Here is a 22,112-nt window from a genome sequence, read left to right on the forward strand (position 1 = left end):
TGACGTTTGTATACTAAAAATATACACTTTTCAAATGTTAATATCTCTGGTTGGGGCAAACAAAAAAAAAGTTTTTTTGCAGCATTTGAAAGGGCGTATGTTATTCTTCATAATATGAAAAAATTGGAGGTATGTTATTTTTTAAACTCGTATAAAATCAATTTGAATTTATTCATATTTTTACTATATTTGAGTATATCTTTTTTATTAGAAGAGATACAGGCAACAAATTCAGCTATAAAACATTCGTCTTAAAGAGTTTTAAAAGTCTCTAGAAGATGACTTTCATGATAAATTTCAAATAAAAAAGTTATTGGCAATAGATGGATTTCATAGGACCACTCTAATGACAAATTTATATAAAATGTGCTAGTACATTTGTTTCAATATTTGGACATTTAGTGTCTTCGAAGAAGTTTTTGTTCTTAAAAATTCCCTTCTTTTGGTTTTTGCAAACGTCAGGGTGGTCCTCAAATTAGGGAATTTTTAAAACTAACTTTTTTGTTCTACAAAATATAAACATGTGTTGTTCAACAAAGTTGTAGATAAGTTACTTGCAAGCAACTTAGTTGAAGAAATTTTTTTTCTATCTCTTAACGTTCTCATTTTAGAGTAATTTTTCGGAGTTGACTTAGGGTGTTCCTGGAAAAAATAGTTTTTTAGCAATAACTTTTTTATTTGAAAATTCGCATGAATGTTATCTTCTAGAGACTTTTAAAACTCTTTAAGAAGAATGTTTTATAGCTGAATTTGTTGCCTGTATCTCTTCTAATAAAAAAGATATACTCAAATATAGTAAAAAATATGAATAAATTCAAATTGATTTTATACGAGTTTAAAAAATAACATACCTCCAATTTTTTCATATTATGGAGAATAACATACGCCCTTTCACATGCTACAAAAAAACTTTTTTTTTTGTTTGCCCCAACCAGAGATATTAACATTTGAAAAGTGTATATTTTTAGTATACAAACGTCAATAACTCTTGATCGGCGAAAGATATTGACAAGCTTTGTGCAGCAAAAAATTGCGCCTTCTTAAGATCTAAAAGTTATCTAAAGACACCTCTGCTGAGAAATTCGAAATAAGAAAAATAGAGCAAAAAACCTGTTTTTTTAAGAGCCACCCTAACTCAATTCAAGAAAATAGCTCTAAATCGGCCAATTTAAGAGATACAAAAAAATTGTTTTCAACGAAGTTGCTTGAAATTAGCTCAGCTATAACTTTGCCGAAGAATGTATACCTTAATTTATTCAAACAAAAAAGTTAGATATTTGATTTAAATGATAATAAGAACCACCCTAGAATTCATTGTCATAAAAATGAGGGCCTAACTACAAGGAACAACTTTGTAGAAGAGACTTTTAGTCTAAAGTTTCAATTTCAGGCTCAAAACATATCATTCCAGCTAAATCTGCATTCTGTACCACTGTGCACTGGCATTCCCAGCTCACTGGAACTACCACTATACCACCTCACTGGCGTACTTTTAATAGAGATTTTCCCTTCTTTCAAACATGAACTGTTCTTTCGTTTGTTTTATTATTGCTTTCTGACTGATCCTTCTATTTCGCGCAACCAATGAAACTTAAATTGATTATATTTAATTGGTTACCTAACTGAATTATGCAAATTAACTTATGTCGGCCTGATCGCGCCATTTCTGTACCCAAAACCTGAGCTTTTCAAGATGATGCTTCGATAAATACTACGTCTTAAGATTTTTTTATAAAACACATAAGGAATCAGTGTTGCACACACCCGTAGAAACTTTTCTACGAATCTATACAAGACGTGTTGTGGCAATCCTATTGGTAGTCTAAAACTACAATACAATAACAATAATTATATATTGGTATAAGACTAAATAGAGGATATTTCTGCTACTGTTACACTGCTGCTCATTGTAATATCAACCGTTAACAATGGCTGACGAGTTTTTGGTTTCGAGAACAATCAAATTCAAAGTGAAATCTGAAAAATAATTCGGGATGGTAGGTCCATAAAGCTTCTACATGAGGCATAACCATATGCCGAATACACTGGGTACTGAAACAGCTCGGTACAGAGCAGCCTTAAAACGAAAGGCTAGAGAGGGTTCCGAAAAAACCAGAAAAAAATCATAAGGTTGACTGCGACCAGTGTCTGTTTTTATCATTTACCATCACAAGCAAGGAGTATCGCTTCAACCCAGTGTCGATGAATTGCGTTTGTTTTGAACATCTTCGTAGTTACGAAACGAGCGAAATGAACAAATGAGTTCATTATACATCAACGAATACGCGTTTGTTGATATTCACCAGTGCTCGATTATCAAACCCAAAATTGTCAAAATCAGAAGTGATCCTCAAAAGCAAAATAATCAACGACATTTTGGGCAAAATGATTATTTTGAATATTGTCGACCACACTGCCTAAATCATCGATATTATCATCAGTTCAGCTTGAGGCAATAATTTGCCGTCGACTTATGCCTAAAAACCACGTTCTTCAGCGCTATATTTGTTTAAAATGAAAATAATCATTTTGCATTTGATCCTCAATATCATCCCGACCAAGATGAAGACGAATATCAATATTTACAAACAGAGGCGATAATGAGAATCCAGCCACGAATGAAGAAAAACAAATGTTATTATTGATACTCAGAAATTGCCTAGATCAAGGGAATTTGTTTATATCAAAATTCAAATTCATGCAGGTAGATGGTCTATCTGTTAAGGTTTTCATCATTTTCAGCTAAATTGAGTGTAGAAGAAAGGATTTTTATCAGCACTGACTGCGACACAACACTCTTCGGAGGTGAGTAATACGTGGTGGATGCTTCAATGCAATATTGCATGCAAGTTAACGGTCAATCGTATGCATTGTCAATTTTCAATAAAGATTTCCGATTGGTTAAGTATGTGTACGGATAAAAAGTTACTCTATTAGCGAATTTGTTTATCATCGGGGTAAGAGTGCAAAACCGAACTTTTTGTCAGTGCGAACCTCAACCTGAGCTAGGTTTTAAAAACAAACGATCAAGCTGACGTTTGCAAGAAAACAAGTAGACCCAATCTTGATACCCGATCCAGGTTGGAACTGAATAATAAACAAATTCACTATATGATTCGAATACGGCGAGCTACTCATTTTACCACGCTCACATATAAGCATTCAGAGATCTCTATTGCGACCAACGCGAGCTTGCTTCAGTGTTTTATTCAACAACGGTCTTTTGAATATAGTTTGTACGTGCAACTGCTGATGCACTTCTTTTGCAATAGGTACAGGCTACGACGTCAACTAGCCCAGCGGAAGATGATCCAACGTATTCGTAAGACCACAAAACTTCCTAATAACCCTGACGACTACGATTGCGTCGATACATACATTCAAACGAACGACGGGCAAAATTTGTTGCTGAAGAACATTTTGTTAGAGGAAGGGCGGCTGATAATGTTCACTACAGTGAACAACCTAGCAAGGTTGAGTAAAGCTAGGGTGGTAATTGTATATGGAACATTTTCATCCGCAAATTGTACCGGTTCATGGCTCAATCGGTAGTTGTTCAACTCCAAAGTTCATTTCGTATGTGTATATGTTGCTTCCATCTATGGACAAAACAGGGTATAAGCTAGCGTTGCGACTTTTGAAAATAATTGCAAATCAAAACAAAATAACTAAACGGCGCCGGTGGTGTAGTGGTAAGGGTGGTTACCTCTCGCCCCAGCAGGCCTGGGTTCAATCCCAGTCGGCGCCGCCGGGATGTTCTGAGGCATAACATCTCTGATCACGCCTTCCTTCGGATGGGAAGTAAAGCCGTTGGTCCCCGGTTCATGAGTTGATGGGTCGATAGGTAGGGTCCAGGTGTGGGAGCTGCCTTCCTGGCACGTCGGTAGCATTGGTGCTCAGCACGGAAAACAAGATCGACGGAAAAAACAAACCAAAGGAAAAAAAAAAAACAAAATAATTCTGAACCCCCAGTTATTTTAACTGATTTTGAGCAGGCTGAGATTAAGGCGATTGATGTGGTCTTTCCCTAATCGATGAAGAAATGTTGCTTCTTCCACATTAAGCCTAGTATACAGATCGAATCGAAAAAAAATTTGAAGCACGCCTGTTCCGTCTCCGCCGAAAGTGAACCAACCATCTTGACAATCGCCGCTGACGAACAGCGATAAACAACACTAACCAATCAGCGACGTCCATATCACCATGCGCAGACAGCGCGCTCCTATAAAAGTGGCACCCATTAGGCAAACTGACAATCAGTTACCTTTTGACCGGCCACGAGTAAGCATCAGCAAGCAGCAGAAGAAAGCAAACCTTTGTAAACAAAAGCAGTAGAGAAATAAAGTAGTTACTAGCGTAGCAGTTCGCCGTTTGAATAATTACCCAGCAAGCATCCCTGGTTCGGAGCAAGCGTTGAACCCCACCCCCAGCTCTTTTCAGAGCTCAAAGAGTTTGATTTAGATCGACGCTTGCCTCCTCCACCAATCATTGCCGATACAGTCCACTGCCGAAAGGGAAAGTGCCTTCCCAGACCGAACATCAATTTGGTCCATCACGAACCGGATAGCGAGCCGTTTGAAGAAGCTTTCGCCCGAAAGTTTGCCCAGTCCTACCAAAAGGATCAAACTGCCTGCCGCCTTCCGAGTGGGGAAAACGGACGAGCTACGCTAGCAAACAGTGCCAAAACAAAACTGCTTCCGCTGTTGCCGATGCCCGTCGTGCGCGAATAAACAAGTGAATCGAGTTCGTGTGCGCGTTCGCGACAAATTAAAGACAAAGTGATTTCGTAAAAATACGAAAATGCCTATTACGCGTTCGTCGACACGCGATGGTGTGCAAGATGCTGGTGCGACTCGCGATGGCGTGCAAGATGCTGGTGTCGAACAGCAACAAGGAAATCCGTCACCATCGGATGGATCTGGATCGTTCCATGGATTCGACGAATGGGAAGCCGACTGGGATGAAGCTACAGCAAAGAAATATCGTGGATTGGTTCGCCAGCGCTCCCAAGCGAAAATGAAGTTGGTGCGGATTAATCGGACGTTGATCAATGAGACGCTTGGGTTGGCACAACTTGGTGTGCTATCCAAGAACCTGGCTGTTACCTACGCTGAGTACAGCCAATTCCACAGCAAGGTAATAGCCCTGGTACCCGATGAAGCGCTCGATGGACAGGATGACGAATACGCAAGCTTCGAGAAACTGTACTACGACGTATCCAATGCTGTGGAAGAGTTACTGCTAGAGGCAAAAGCTCGAGCCACTCCAAAGGTTCCTCCAGCCATTCCAGCAGCACCTCACGTGATTATCCAGCAGCAACCGTTAAAAGCACCAATCCCAACGTTCGATGGGAGTTACGACGCATGGCCCAAGTTCAAGGCCATCTTCCAGGACCTGATGGCCAACTCGGGGGATACAAATGCCATAAAATTGTATCACCTCGATAAAGCTCTTATCGGAGATGCTACTGGAGTTCTGGACGCTAAGCTCCTAAGCGAGGGTAACTACGAGCAAGCTTGGACCATTTTAACGGACCGATACGAGAACAAGCGAGTCATAGTGGAAACTCACATCCGTGGGTTGTTGTTCCTCAAGAAGATGACGTCGGAGTCTCATAAGGAATTGCGAACATTGCTGAACGAAACCACTCACCACGTCGAAAGTTTGCGCTACCTTCAGCAACAAATCACCGGAGTTTCAGAACACATCATTGTGTATCTGATAATTTCAGCACTTGATAAATCGACCCGTAAGTCCTGGGAAGGGACCCAGAAAAAAGGAGATCTTCCGAAGTATTCCCAAGTCATCGAGTTCCTGAAATCCAGATGCCAGATTCTGGAAAACTGCGAAGCAGCGTTCCAGTCAGTGCCGCCAACAATCAAGCCAAAACAAGCCCAGCTACCTTCAAGAGTTCAGCCGCAGAAGAGCCACGCAGTTTCCACCAATGCGTCCCAAGCATGTGAGATTTGTGGTGGTGATCATCGGAACTTCCAGTGCACTGCCCTGAACAACCTAACCGCTTCCCAGAAGAACGAAAAGATCCGAGCCGCAGGAGTCTGCTTTAACTGCCTGCGCAAAGGACACCGTTCCAAGAACTGCCCTTCAATCAAGACGTGCCACAAGTGTCAGCGCCGACACCACACGTTGCTCCATGATGATGGGGCACCCACCCAGGAGAAAATGCCAAACATTTCTCTTTCCGCGGAATCTATGGCAATCCCGCCACCGGTTCCGGCTGCTCCGAGTCAACCGTCGACGTCGGTGCAGAAGATTCTTGCCCCCGTGGAACATCCTGTGTCCACCACCTGTTCGTCAAACTTCGCCCAGTCGACCAAGACGGTACTGCTGCTTACCGCAGTGGTGCAGGTGTTTGATAAGAAGAGTCATCCCCATCCATGCCGCGTCCTGTTGGACAGCGGCTCCCAGGTGAATTTCGTGACCGAAGACATGGCCAATCGCCTGGGTCTGCCGAAGAAGCCAGCCAACGTTTCGATCACCGGTATCAACGCGTTGCGCACCCTCGCTCGTGACAAGGTGACGCTGAAATTCAAGTCCCGAGTATCCAACTTCCAAGCCAGCTTCGAGTGCCTAGTGACGCCGAAAGTAACGGGCACAATTCCATCGTCGAAGATCAACATCAACAATTGGGACATCCCTGCTGGAGTGGTTCTTGCCGATCCCGAGTTCCACACGCCCGATAAGGTGGACCTGTTGATCGGCGCAGAGCTGTTTTTTGATATACTGAAGCCAAGCCAACTCAACCTGGCGGACAACCTGCCACAGTTGCGAGACACTCACCTTGGGTGGATCGTATCTGGTGTCATCGTCGAGCCACAGATTTCCAACGTATCAGTTCAGCATGCCAGCCACGTTTCTCTTGAAGACATCGAGCGAAAGATGTACAAGTTCTGGCAAATCGAGGAAGTGCCGGACGTACCCAAGTTATCAACCGAGGAGATGGCATGCGAAGCACACTTTCTGTCCACATACCAGCGTGACGAGTCCGGAAGATTTATCGTGAGCTTGCCGTTCAACGAAAATTCTTCGCAGCTGGACGATTGCCGTGCTTTAGCTCTGAAGAGGTTTCTGATGCTGGAGAAACGACTGATGAACAATCCCGAAGTACAAGCGCAGTACGTAGAGTTCGTTCGAGAGTACGAGGTTCTCGAACATTGCCGTGAAATCAATGAAGCTGATGATCCTCCCAACCAGCAGAGGTATTATCTTCCACATCACGCTGTACTGCGTCCGTCCAGCTCGAGCACAAAATGTCGTGTCGTGTTCGATGCAAGTGCCAAGTCGTCATCCGAAAAGCTGTCTTTAAACGAAGTCCTGCAAGTCGGTCCTATGGTGCAGAATGATCTGCATTTCATCGTCCTACGCTTCCGAAAGTTCAAGATCGCCTTTTCTGGAGACGTTGCCAAGATGTACCGGCAGGTACTGCAAGCACTACAAGATCGACGTTTCCTCAGAATCTTCTGGAGACCACACCCGTCGCAGAAGCTACGGGTTCTGGAACTGTGTACTGTTACCTACGGTACAGCATCCGCTCCATACCTCGCAACAAGGTGCCTGGTACAGCTCGTCGAGGAAGAAGGTGAGTTTTTTCCTATCGCCTCTCGCATTGTAAAGGAGGAGACGTACATGGACGATGTACTGTCCGGCGCAGACTCGGTGGAAGATGCAATCGAAGCTCAACAACAATTGAAGCAGCTCCTAGGACGTGGTGGTTTTCCGATACATAAATGGTGCTCGAACTCCAAAGAATTTCTCGAGCGCATTCCCGTGGAAGACCAGGAAAAAAGGGTACCGTTAGAAGAACGTGATGTAAACGAAGCTATCAAGGTCCTTGGCTTGCTCTGGGATCCGAATGCCGATACGCTGTACATTGCAAACCATCCGAAGCTACCGCCGCCATTACAACAACGTGTTACGAAGAGGGTAATGTATTCGGAGATAGCCAAATTCTTCGACCCTCTTGGGCTGGTCTCTCCAGTCATCGTATTGGCAAAACTAATGGCTCAACGGTTGTGGCAGCTCAAGGTCGGATGGGACGATCCGATTGATGAAGACACGGCGCAAAAGTGGCAAGAACTTCAAGCTTCGTTGTCGCATTTGCACAACATCACCATCCCAAGATGCGTGACATTCCAAGGAGTCGTCGCGTTCGAATTGCACGGGTTCTCCGATGCCTCAACAGTGGCGTACGGGGCCTGCATCTACCTACGAAGCCTCTTCAACGATGGTTCAGCGAAGCTCCGCCTACTGACAAGCAAATCCAAGTTGGCCCCTCTTCACGATCTTTCCATCCCACGAAAAGAACTTTGCGCCGCTCTCCTGCTGACACGATTAGTTCTGAAGGTATTACCTGCCCTGGATATGGAGTTCCGGGAAATTGTACTTTGGTGTGACAGTACGATTGTCCTAGCCTGGATCAAGAAACCGCTCAACCAACTCCTATTATTCGTCCGAAACCGAATCGCTGTAATTCAAGAACACACTGGTGGATTCCGGTGGGAGTACGTTAGATCGTTGCAGAACCCTGCCGACATCGTCTCGCGCGGCCAACTACCTGGAGCCTTGGAGAACAACAACCTTTGGTGGAATGGCCCTGAGTTCCTCCAGAGAGTGAAATACGACATCGATCCACCCGAAGAAGTACCAGATCCGTTGCTGCCAGAGCTGAAACCAGTCATCGTCACCGCAGCTGTGAGTATGGAACCTTTCCCATTTTTCTCCAGATACAGCAGCTTCCGCAAAATCCAACGTGTAATGGGCTACGTTTTGCGATTCGTTGGTAACTGCCGTATGAAGAACCCTGCCGAGTGGAAGACAAACCATCACCTGATGATACCGGAACTGCGACAGGCAACCGAAGCTATAATCCACGTGGTTCAGTTCGTTCATTTGGCGGACGAGATTCAACGAGTTGTTGCCCACGAACCCTGCAAGAAGTTGGCAAACCTGCGTCCTATCTATACCGATGGTCTACTTCGTGTGGGCGGTCGACTCGATCGCTCACAACTACCGTTCGAGAGCCGTCATCCCATCATCTTACCAGACAAGGACCCGGTGGTACGCCTTTTGATTCGACAGATGCACGTCGAACAGCTTCACGTCGGGCAGTCTGGCCTGATGAACGCCATGAGACAACGATATTGGCTTCTGAACGCTCGCTCCACCATCCGGCAAATTACACGTAAGTGTGTGAGATGCTTCCGGATTAATCCAACCAATACCAGCCAACTGATGGGAAACCTGCCAGCATCGAGAGTGGTACCATCGCCCCCATTTGCCGTGACCGGAGTGGACTACGCCGGGCCTTTCCTGATTAAGCAAGGTGTGCGCCGTCCTGCTCTAGTGAAATCATATGTGGCCGTCTTTGTTTGTATGACCACCAAGGCCGTCCACCTAGAAGCGGTTTCCGACTTAAGCACCGATGCCTTTCTGGCGTCCCTGAAGCGATTCCTTGGACGACGAGGAATGATCCAACAGCTGCACTCGGATAATGCAACCAACTTCCGAGGTGCCAACAATGAACTGAACGCCTTGTTCCAACAGTTCCGGGATCAGCAAGCCGTTAACACCATCGAGAAATTCTGCCGCAACCGTGAGATCGAGTGGCACTTCATCCCACCGGACGCACCCGAATTCGGTGGCCTTTGGGAGGCCGCAGTCAAGTCCGCCAAGAGCCATCTAAAGCGTATTGTCGGCAACGTAAAGCTCACGTTCGAGGAGCTATCCACCGTTCTGGTAGAAATCGAAGCTGTGCTAAATTCTCGACCACTTTTCACCATCTCCAACGACCCGGCAGACCCACTGGTGATCACGCCAGCCCACTATCTGATTGGACGCCCTCTCACTGCCATACCCGAGCCATCCTTGGAAGACGTCAAGGCAGCACGTCTAACTAGATGGCAACACCTGCAACTTATGCGCGAACATTTCTGGCGCGCTTGGAGTCGCGACTATCTGAACACCCTACAACCCAGAAAGAAGAATCTTCGAACTACGCCGAACATCCGTGAAAACATGGTTGTTCTGCTCCACGATCGAAACCAACCCCCACTCAACTGGAAGTTGGGTCGCATCATAGCCGTATATCCAGGCGATGACGGTTTGGTCCGAACTGTCGATATCGTTGCAGGGGGTTCCAGCTACAGACGCCCTATCAACAAGATATCGGTACTGCCTATCGAAGATAACGTACAACCTCCTGGTAATTGTTGAGTTACCTCAACCGGGGGGAGTATGTTCCGTCTCCGCCGAAAGTGAACCAACCATCTTGACAATCGCCGCTGACGAACAGCGACAAACAACACTAACCAATCAGCGACGTCCATATCACCATGCGCAGACAGCGCGCTCCTATAAAAATGGCACCCATTAGGCAAACTGACAATCAGTTACCTTTTGACCGGCCACGAGTAAGCATCAGCAAGCAGCAGAAGAAAGCAAACCTTTGTAAACAAAAGCAGTAGAGAAATAAAGTAGTTACTAGCGTAGCAGTTCGCCGTTTGAATAATTACCCAGCAAGCATCCCTGGTTCGGAGCAAGCGTTGAACCCCACCCCCAGCTCGTTTCAGAGCTCAAAGAGTTTGATTTAGATCGACGCTTGCCGCCTCCACCAATCATTGCCGATACAGTCCACTGCCGAAAGGGAAAGTGCCTTCCCAGACCGAACAACACCAAAAATTAAGAAATTTCGCTAGCGAAAAAGGTTGCGAAAAATTGTTTATGGAACATTTTCCAGTTTCCTTTTTTTGCAGTTTACAGTTCATGTGAAACGAAATCGATCAGTTGACACCTCCGGTAAAGTGAAAATCTGACAGAAACGCTCTTTCTCGAAACGTCAACTTTTCGCTTAGCTGCTGCTCTTTTCGCGAGCACTGCAGGCGATTTCCTTATGATGTTGCAAGAGGCTTCAAGATCGTTGAAAAATCTTCACCAAAACCCATGCAACCTTTCTTTAAGTATTTGGAAAAGAATTAAGTATTGGGGACAAGAAAGAGCAAAACTAAAGCTCCTCCGCGATTCCCTCCGGAATTTTGGTCAGCTCATCACACAACTTTGAATGATTTACCACGAACTACAAATGCAATTAAAGGATTTCATAACAAGTTCAACGCACTGTTCAAAGGGGGTGGAGATCAAAAGTTTTATGCAGTGCTCAAGGCTTTCAAGGAGGAGGAACAATCGACATCGGCAGAGTATATGAGATACTTTCAGAGAGAGTTTGCTGTACTGTACGTCGTGTTAACAAAAAACTGTTACATAAGAACGAAAAGTTAAAGAGAGCTACTCAGCGCAGGACGATGGATTGTGCATTTCAGAAAGTATTCAAGGAATAGCATTGATTTTGTCTCAAAAGTAAGGGTGTTGGACTGTACAGAACCAGAACAAATGATGACCGATATAAAAAGAAGTATTCTGCTGTATTTTTAAAAATATTTTCTCGAGTTTCTAAGCCTACAAATCCAAAATTGAAAAACAAAAACAAACATATGGTGCACAGAACAATATAAATAAACAACAACTATTTATTTGACAGTTTCTGGGAAATGGTACATTCTGGGGATTTTATTTTTCCGGGGAATGGTACATTCGAGCGGTTCCATATCATTAAAGCAACGAGTAATTTTCATCTTTTTTGATTTGCATGAAACCTTGCATACAAGTTTTTGGGAAAGAAAAACGCCGTTTTGCATACTTGGTTCGCCATTTTGAATCTAGCCTTACTTATGAGAAGGGCCTATGAAAAATGCACATGATATCATCAAAAAATTGTATCTCGAAAACGGTTTGTCCGATTGGTTTGGTGTCTTTGGCGAAGTTTTAGACAATTGTTGGTGTTATATGGAGAAAATATGCACGGTAAAAAAAAAGTTTGGTATTTGTGTTTTGAGCTAAAATATAAATTTTCCCTTTAAAGTGACATGTCAATAATTTTTTTATTATCTTTATGTTATAGCTGACTGAAAATGCTATCTAGTGCACAGTAGGTTGTTCTGGAGAAAAATAGGTTACCATGAAAAAAATTGTTTTTTAAAAAAATACAATTTTCAAAAAAGCTATTAAAAAAAGTCAAAAAAGTTTGTCACCCTAATTTTATGAAAGAACATCAAATTTGCAAACAAAAAGTACTTCGGTAACATTTTTCTAAGATGCACCGTTTAGAAGATATTACTGATTTAATATTGTTTTTTTTGATAACTTAATAAGTTTTGGCCCTTTTCGGATATACTCCGTGTTTTTCCAGTTTCAAAAGTATTTTTTTCGGAAATATTGAAAATTTTTGAGTTAAAATGACACTGACAGCTTAAAGATTCGAGTGAAATTCTCTGCCTTAAAAGTATTTTGAAAAACAAGTTACAAAATCCCACTATCAGGAACAATGATTTCTTCAAGTGATTTTTGGTGCGTTGTGCTGAAAATGTGCATTCAACTCTTGCATATCGCCTAACAGTTAAATCCATTTAAACTGGATGTGTTTATACTGTGCATATTTTCTCTCTATTGCCGAACATCGCCACAGACATCAAACCGATGAGACAACTCGATTTCGAGATACACCTTTTTGAGAACTGCAAATGTAAGCTCCTCAATTAGCAAGATTCAAAAGAGCGAATTAAGCTTATTTTTCAGGGATGGTGACTGTGCGCAATAAAAAATAACACTATATGTTGGATATCATCAGTTTATTTTTATTCCTGTATTTTTATAAAATTATTGTTTACACAACTTTCTTAACAATATTGAATATTTTGGCATCATTGTCAGGACAGTTTGAATAAAGCTTTGCCTTTATTGTATTTTCTGATAGAGGAAGAAATTAGTGGTATTTTAGAGTTCCTTGAATTGTTTTTGCATTATTATATTGATTATTTAGCTGCAAAGACATATTTTCGTATTCTTCTGTAGTAGAATAACAAAATGACAACTTTGTAAGTTCTTCTTCTTTTCGTCCCAATTAAATAACTCTCTTGCAGTCTTTATCGGGTGTTCGCGTTCTTTGGCTAAACTTGCTCTGGTAGCCATGCGTTTTATCGTACCTCCAATAGCATCGCATGGACCTTTTCCGTGCGATGTTGCGAAGAAATGCCATTCAGCGTCAATACCATACTTTGACTTAAATTTACAAAGGCTAGAAAAGTTTTTTCGGTTTTTATACTGTGAAGCAGCACCATCTGACATAAAATAATTTTTTTTTATGTTTTTATTTTGATCAACTTGAACAACTTGAATCAGCTTGAACCTTGAGATGAATCAAATACATTATCTCTTTCCTTTCTTGCATCTGATGCCATATTTCTACTGGTTTTAAATTCGTCTACAATTTTTTGTACTGACCATGATTTTGGCAACAATGATAAAATTGATAGTTTTTCTTGCCTTGTGGCTGAATTTAAAAATTTAATTTTCATATTTTCTATGACTTCATCAAACTCGTTTGCTTTTTCTGTTTTAGCGTCTAATTTAAAAAGATTTCTTCGTACACCTTCGACGATTTCAGCGCACTTTTTTTCAGGATAGTGAACATTTTTAACCTTACCCAAATCTTTTTTTTTTATAGGAAAGTTTGAACATACTGAGAGGTAAGCACATATCATCGGTAAGAGACTTGTTGTGTATCAGAGAACGCTTGCGCAAAAAGACTGGGGTGGGGAACGGATTCGAAACTCAAATGTCATTAGCCAAATACATCCGTAGACCATAGGTCCACCGTTGTATAATTGGCAATGCACCCGTGTACTGAATGGGAATTGTGGGTTTGAATCCCACCGGTGCCCTTGGATTTTTTCGCAAATTTTCTCACACACACGTCTCTTACCGATGATATGTGCTTACCTACCTCTCAGTATGTTCAAACTTTCCTATAAACAATTAAATTGACTGCAAAGTCGCTAAACCGTAAATCAAAAAACTTACCTAAATCTATAGGCGAAACACGAATAGCTGCTATTCCTCGGTTGAATATTTCGACGTCTATAGGCATCGTGAATTCTTCATTTGATTTAATTGTGCTTAGCGTTGACTCTGATGGTATCGTGACCAAACTTTCAACAGTTGGCATCCTTGAGCCGCCGGCTACGCTTTGTTCCTCGTTTTGGGTGAGGTGAGCTCTTGAATCAATATGTAGACGGCAAGACGAACAAACACGAAAATCCTTGGTGTTCAGTGTGGATACCTTGGAAAATCCAATTGATTTTAGTTTTTGGATGATACCATCCGTGAGATATCGCAGCTCTTTCGAACACTGAATGTCTTTGAATGGGCGAATACATCTTATTTTACTCATTTTGTAATCTGTAACATAGAAAATATTTTCCAATTGTTAGTTTTGTACGAAAATATCACAAAACATATTATTAAAATGTGTATTTAAAACTTACCTTTGCACCAAAACGTGTTACACTTTCCTTTACAATTATTATGTTATCAAACAACACTGGATCTCGTTCACAAACACAGGATTATGAGCTGAAATTACTATAATCACTATGCTACTAGCAACCTTTCTGCATTTATTTATTATTAAGGAACGGTCAACGACGGAGCTAGCCTCGTTATGGCCAGCGTGGCCATGGTGGATTAGTTCCAACAAAGACCATGTTTACAATCACCAACTGTACGTAGTACAGCTAACTGGTATCTGATTACCTGTATCTAATACTAATACTTAGCACGTTTTCAGCACAACGCGCCAAAAATCATTTGAAGAAATCATTGTTCCTGATAGTGAACTTGTTTTTCAAAATACTTTTAAGGCAGAGAATTTCACTCGAATCTTTAAGCTGTCAGTGTCATTTTAACTCAAAATTTTCCAATCTTTCCGAAAAAAATACTTTTGAAACTGGAAAAACACGGAGTATATCCGAAAAGGGCCAAAACTTATTAAGTTATCAAAAAAAACAATATTAAATCAGTAATATCTTCTAAACGGTGCATCTTAGAAAAATGTTACCGAAGTACTTTTTGTTTGCAAATTTGATGAAATTTCATAAAATTAGGGTGACAAACTTTTTTGACTTTTTTTAATAGCTTTTTTTAAAATTGTATTTTTTTAAAAAACAATTTTTTTCATCGTAACCTATTTTTCTCCAGAACAACCTACTGTGCACTAGATATCATTTTCAGTCAGCTATAACATAAGGATAATAAAAAAATTATTGACATGTCACTTTAAAGGGAAAATTTATATTTTAGTTCAAAACACAAATACCAAACTTTTTTTTTACCGTGCATATTTTCTCCATATAACACCAACAATTGTCTAAAATTTCGCCCAAGACACCAAACCAATCGGACAAACCGTTTCCGAGATACAGTTTTTTGAAGATATCATGTGCATTTTTCATAGGCCCTTCTCATAAGTAAGGCTAGATTCAAAATGGCGAACCAAGTATGCAAAACGGCGTTTTTCTTCCCCAAAAACTTGTATGCAAGGTTTCATGCAAATCAAAAAATACAAAAAATAAAAACTGGAAAAATTTGCCACTTGTTCGTGGAACCGCTCATTCTGGGTATTTTTTTCTGTGGAATGGTTCATTCTGGGGATTTTTTCTTTGGGAAATGGTGCATTCTGGGGAATGGCTTACAGTGGAATGTCATACAATCGTCAGTTTGTCTGTGATATAGCCATAACCGGTGCACATACCTTAGATAATGATAATACTTACTGGATGATAGTTGATTGATATTATCGGCACTTCCAAACTTATTTTTGATTAGATGAGCAAATTCTCGTGGTTTGGACATAACAGTAGCAGAGAGGCCAGAAACCCCATCACGTATATTTCCTCCCACGTTCCTGTTAAATTGACCGTTATGCAACATTTTTGAATGAAATTATGTACTTACCGTAATCCTTGACCAACATCTCGTAACATCTCCCTTGGCTGACGAATGCTTTGCTGCTTTTGGTTTTGATGGTATTGCATATCCTTGTACCTTTTACTATATGATTCTAACTTTTTTTGAAGTTGTGAAATATTATGAGCACTTTTCTGATTTTTCTTTTCAAACACTGCCTTTATCCTCTGAAGTTGTTGCTTGTCGGCATTAGCTGCGAGTTTTAAGTACTCGTTAACGTTAGCGTCCCGGGCAGTCTGTTCTTTTTTAATGGATTCTTTCGTGCATGCAATTTTAGTTGTGATACGATTATAAGCAAGTGAACTACTTGTTCTGTGATGGCTTTTATATAGTTGCTTAATGTCAGCTGAATCATTACTTATTTGGGATATTGTTGTCAAGTTCCCATCATTTTCGTCCAGCTGTGCAGACGGAATACACGTTTCGTCGTTATCTATAAATGAAACAAAATAAGAAATAATATATTTATGTAAGCTTTATTAAGATGAAAATGAAGGGGGTTGACTATTCTTGAATTTTGCGTGACGTACTTATTGCACGGTTCCTGAGGAGAAATTCCTTGAAGCGTCATAATTGGTATCCATGACAAATACGTATTTCGACTACAATGTGCAGACTTCAACATCAGATCACTTAATTCATTTTGTTATCCATGCATTTTTTATACCTGTGATCTTGACATTTTTACCTAGGGGATGAATACTCAAGGGGGTTAGGTTTTGATAAGTCTTTAGTGGGTCAGTTGAAGATTAGATCTCATTGCCGATAGATGTTTTGTTCGATCACTGCGTTGTTTTTTCGGTTGCTTTTGATAGCTATACAGTACGGTGAAATGTCGAGTGTAATAGCCGTCACGAATACCATTGCTTTCATATTCCCGAATAATGCTGCCCAGCCAACTCTACCGGAGATGGTCCGCTTCGTGAAAGGCCTCACCGGTGATCAGGGAATAATTGACACGGTGTATAAGAATGCTGAGGAGAAGACGTTATTCATTAAATACAAGTCCGAGGAAGGTATGAGGGAAGCCCTCTCTCGTAACGATGAAAGGCAAACGTTCCATTATTCTAATGGAACACAAGTGGAGGTTTGCATGTCGGTAGCGGGTTGTCACATCCAGTACGTAAGGGTGTTTGACCTACCACCGGAGGTATCCAATCGTGATCTTGCTGCTGAACTAATCAAATTTGGGAAGATTAAGCGCTGTGTGCAGGAAAAGTATCCACCCGAATATCAACCGGATTTGTTCACTGGTGTCCGCGGAATTTACATGGATGTGGAGAAAGAAATTCCACCAATGCTCTACTTCCTTAGCAGAAGAGGAAGAATTTTCTACCAGTGGAAATAAATTGAAATGTTTTCCTTGTGGACAAGAGGGACATCAAAAAAAGACTTGCGGAAGGAGGAACGTAAAAATAACAAGAGACACAGGAGCAGGGGTCGAATAAAAGAAGACGGGAAAAACACATTCGCTGCCGTTCTCGCAGGAACGAGTTCGACAGACAAAGTCGAGAAGCAGGCAATAGATTTGGAAATAGAGATGCTGGAGAAGGAAGAAGAAGAAGAAGAAATCGGTACAACACTGGAAGCTGAATTGGATCACGGAAAACAGCAGAACAATCAACACAACCAGCAGCAGCAGAAGCAACCGGTATTACACTACCAACCGCAAAAGCAGCAAAATATTGGAAGTATGCCAATGATAGTTCACCGCCCAGGAAGACCTTACGTCCCAGCTCTTCACGTTCGGGCACCGGATCAGATTAGTTTTAATAATTCAAATGAATTGTAATTATTCATTCTCTTGAATCTTGGCTCCGTAGAGTTTTAACTAACAGTTGAGCCTTACAAATAAATTAAATGGATAAAAAAGTCTTTAGTGGGAATGTCATTGTAGTCGAAATACGGATAACTAAATTAATTAAGTGGAATTAAATGGAAAATAACTTTTTTGCTTTTATTTAAGCATTCCGCTAACAACCCAATTCCATGAATTCACTTATTATGAAATACATGCCCTTTTACCAAGGGGTAAGTCACTCAGCACATTGTGCCTGAATTATATTCTACACAGCTTGGGCACATCCATCGGCACATTTTCGGCATACCTTCGGCACAATCTCGTAGGCATTAGATTGTTGTAAATAAAATGGGAGCACTGCTGGACAGCTGTCATTGAAGTTGTTCAGAACATTAGTGCTGTTTTAATGTATGTTCAGGAACATCTTCTAATTTAATATATCAGAGAAACTCAAACCAGCAGTTCACTTATAGATCTAAATATTAAATGTAGAGTGGACTCAAGAGGAAGAGCCAGTTAATCAGACCTCATTTGTACCTTTAATTCAAATAATGCTGCAAATCACACAAAACAAACTAAAGAAGTCTATTCATCATCCTCTACACGGAATAAAAAATCATGAAATGAAAAAAATTGCCATCCCATGAACTCGTAACAATGATTCATGATTTCGTCATGGAAATGCATGATTTCATAATGCAGTGGAATCAAGATCGCTACTAGCGTTACACGTACTTGGCAAACCGTGTTCATAAACCGCGCTACATAGGTATCTCTTATACACCTTTTCTCTTCCATCTTATACAAGTACTGATAGTCTAGTGGTCAAAGTATGGTTTTAATGATCTTCAAGGTTCGTGGTTCGAGTTCAGTCTGATGCTTTATTTTCTTCTTTTGACATTTTTTGGTTCAAAGTTAAACCCATGAATTTAGCTCATGATTTCAACTCGGATGATTCATGATTTTGGGAATGTTACTGCGTTACGCATAATTTGGTCATAATATCATGAATATTATTCATGGTGTATTTTCATAACATGAAATTACGCTGTGTTCATGAAATCATGAGTCATTTTTCTCATTTCGGAGATCGGATTTTTTTCCCGTGTATAGTCGGTCTCTAACAATGCTCCCCGCCTGTTCCAACTCTTTCCGGCCGAAAAGCTAGATTTCTGGTCTGCCTTTAGGGCATCATAAAACACTAAACACAGGTACCCTATGGATCACAAAACACCGAAAGTTCACACACCCGCCACTTCCCGCGTCATCCTCAATCCGATTTATCCTTGCCGATTTCAAACCAAAACATTCAAGGTGTCAGAAATACCAGGTGGCCGGGATGGGTATTTTACAAACAATCGCAGCTTGCTCTATGACCGGCACACTGACAAAAAATATGACCCAAGATTGGTGTGCGGAGTGACCTACCACTTGCCTTTTACCTTTCTTACCTTTTAAATCATCTGTAACAGATGTATTATCGTTGATTGGAACCGACTCCTCTCTCTCGCGTAATTTCTGCTCGACATTATTACGCTGCGTAGGACTGTCATCAATTTGTAAAGCTGATGTTTGCTGATCCGTTGATTCATTCAGTACATACCCTGGAGGAAGAAAATACGCAAAATACAATGCAATCAGCAGAACCATTATTTGAAATCTTTTCATGAATGCTTAAATTACTTGAAACAATTTGATTATTTTAAATAAATGTTTTGTATCAGTAAGGTTGGGTAATAAGGGTAATGTGGATGGCCCAAGCATAGTTCTTAACATCATGGATGTTAACAACAACATTTTTATAGCGAAATGAGTACTTGCAAGCTTGGGTACAAATGAGAACCTTATTGGGCTAAAGTAATCCATCAATATTTTAAGATAGTCGAATGCGATGAAAGTCTCATCTATTTGATTTTTTTTATTGACTACCAACATCAACAGGCTCAATGAAGCCCCCTGGTTTGAAAAAGTAAGCCATCATTGGAGTTGCGTTGAACCTGTGGATTTTGACAAACAAATAAATTAATTCATTTTCTAGCTTACTCATCTTGCCCCGTCTCCCATCTTTTGACGTAGGACTACGTCTTTTTTACTATACTATACGTCTTTTTTTACTATACTATACGCATATTTCTCCAAAGCATTAATGTGAAATGGCATTCGACGGCGAAGTTAGTCAGCAATTTTGTGGCATATAGTACAAATAAGCTAAAAATCTAAGAAATTTAACTAAAATTGGAAGCATCAAAATTTTCCATGCATTTACTTAAACCACAAGGTGTCTTTCCTAAGAGCACCGCCACGGGAGGAGCTATCTCTATCCCTATAATAAGGCTCCATATAGGTAGTTATTTTAGCTTAGCACCCCACACGAAACGAAAATCAATTATTTAATTCATGTGTTTCACTTATACATTTTTGCCAAAGCATCAGCCTTATACATTCCATAAAACAAACCACATAGGTCCTATTAGAATGCATGAAAGGTATGTGTGACCGCTTATACATTTCATTTGACACATGATCTTTATTAACTTTTTGCAAGGCGTCTGCTTATTAGTTGACTTATACATTTTATGAATAATCAGCAATGGAAATTTGCCAAAAGGTATAAGGAGATTTCTATCCGTGCATTCTTCCACCGGTGATTCATGTTGGTTTCTATTTTGAGTTTAGCGACTTGAGTGATGCTTTTCTACCGTGTGTTGCTAAAACCCAAAACAATATCACCACAAAGAACATCGTCATATTGTTGTAATATATAATTTGTGTCGATCGATCAATGTGCTGTAGTTGTGTAGTTGTATCATCAATATTTCAAATTCATCGACGGCAGATTGTTCCCGGAGCCAGGTGATTTCTTCATTTTAAGTGACGAGTAAGACATTGAAGTTTTTTTTTTTCCTTTGGTTTGTTTTTTCCGTTGATCTTGTTTTCCGTGCTGAGCACCAATGCTACCGACGTGCCAGGAAGGCAGCTCCCACACCTTGACCCTACCTAACGACCCATCAACTCATGAACCGGGGACCAACGGCTTTACTTCCCTTCCCAAGGAAGGCGTGATCAGAGATGTTATGCCTCAGAACATCCCGGTGACGCTGACTGGGATTGAACCCAGGCCTGCTGAGGTGAGAGATAATCACGCTTACCACTACACCACCGGCGCCGCTGATCCAATAATATTGTAAAACATGATAACACTGATTTATAAAAAAAAAAATCAGAAACATAACAACACGTTGTGTCAAAACCATAATAATCACATCACTAATCAAGGTGAATCCTGATCATGCAAACCTAACCCTCTAACAAAATTTGCCTCCCGTGTTTTGTGTGGGAATGTAGAGGTATACTCGGTTCCAGTACAGCACGCTCTAACATTCCCTTAAATATTTAGAATCACAGATAATTGTACAGTGAGAATGAACGGCAATTCCCAGTCAGTAATGAAGTTGATTAATTGCACAAATCAACGCGGAATGCTTTCAGTCTGTGGAATGTATTTATCAAATTGAGATTTCATATTAGAATTCTTTTGAAACTCTTTACAGGGCACTTGGAGTGTATCTCAGTATTTCCTTGAAATACTCATCAGAACTTTTTTTTCATGCTCAGAATTATTTTCAGAATTCTTTCTCAATTATGCAAAATTTCTCTCCGATCTTTCACTGGAATCTACGTTATAATTTGTTTCACGATTTCCAGGGCTGTTACAAGATTTTCTAAATTTGATCCGCGAAATCCGCGATTTCTCAAAAGAAATCTGCGACTTCAAATACTAATCCGCGACAAAAAAAAACTGTTTTCATTGCCAAAAAAATTGCATTTGTATACTACTACATGGCATTTCAAGCTTATTGCTTATAGCATATTAGATTTTTGCCTTAGTGTTCTTTGAAGTACTTTCACATTTTAATTGAGAGCTTTCTATGCCTGTACCATCGTATGCCCAAGGAAGTAGAGAAATTTTCCAACCCGAAAAATTAATAGACCGGACGGGAATAGAACTCAGTCGGCTCCAGCATCGAGTATCGTTTGTAACCTTTGAATTTAAAACAAAGAATTATTTATGTATAATATAAATTCTGAGTAATGGTGAACATAATAAAACACCCTTACATTATGAGATTCTATTGAATAATACCGGCCTAGATTTGATGAAACATTATTAAAAAAAATTAATGCATTTTCATTTGAAATGCAAATTTTCTTGAAAATCAACCTTTACGTCTCTGACGTATTTTGCTGTTCTAAATGTTGTAGTTAATTTGGCTCTAGTTTTCTCAATTTTTTACCGATTCAAACCAAACACCCTGGAAATAATCGAGAAATTACCAAAGTTTCATAAGTCACGCTTGTTGGTCACGTCGCGGTTGTATATTTACACGGATATTCCTTGGGTTCCAATGGTGGGACATTTTCATGGTTTTTTTATTTT

The 22,112-nt window shown here is 40.6% G+C and overlaps 1 protein-coding gene across 2 annotated transcripts in view; it reads right to left on the reverse strand.

Moving 5' to 3' along the window:
* Dmtn (transmembrane and coiled-coil domain 2 protein Dmtn) overlaps nucleotides 1–22,112 on the reverse strand; it is a 215,369-nt gene that overhangs the window by 189,128 nt on the left and 4,129 nt on the right. For both annotated transcript variants that reach the window (XM_065235981.1, XM_065235980.1), the window contains exons 2-4: nucleotides 19,126–19,278; nucleotides 15,862–16,306; nucleotides 15,681–15,811 (exon numbers count right to left, since the gene is read on the reverse strand). In XM_065235981.1, the coding sequence (XP_065092053.1) occupies nucleotides 15,681–15,811; nucleotides 15,862–16,306; nucleotides 19,126–19,278 (729 nt within the window). The remainder of the gene's footprint in view (nucleotides 1–15,680; nucleotides 15,812–15,861; nucleotides 16,307–19,125; nucleotides 19,279–22,112) is intronic.

This window comes from Ochlerotatus camptorhynchus, unplaced genomic scaffold (genome assembly GCF_037179485.1).
Source record: "Ochlerotatus camptorhynchus isolate MF236.1 unplaced genomic scaffold, CSIRO-AGI_Acam_v1.1 ptg000511l, whole genome shotgun sequence".
NCBI classification, from domain to species: domain Eukaryota; kingdom Metazoa; phylum Arthropoda; class Insecta; order Diptera; family Culicidae; genus Ochlerotatus; species Ochlerotatus camptorhynchus.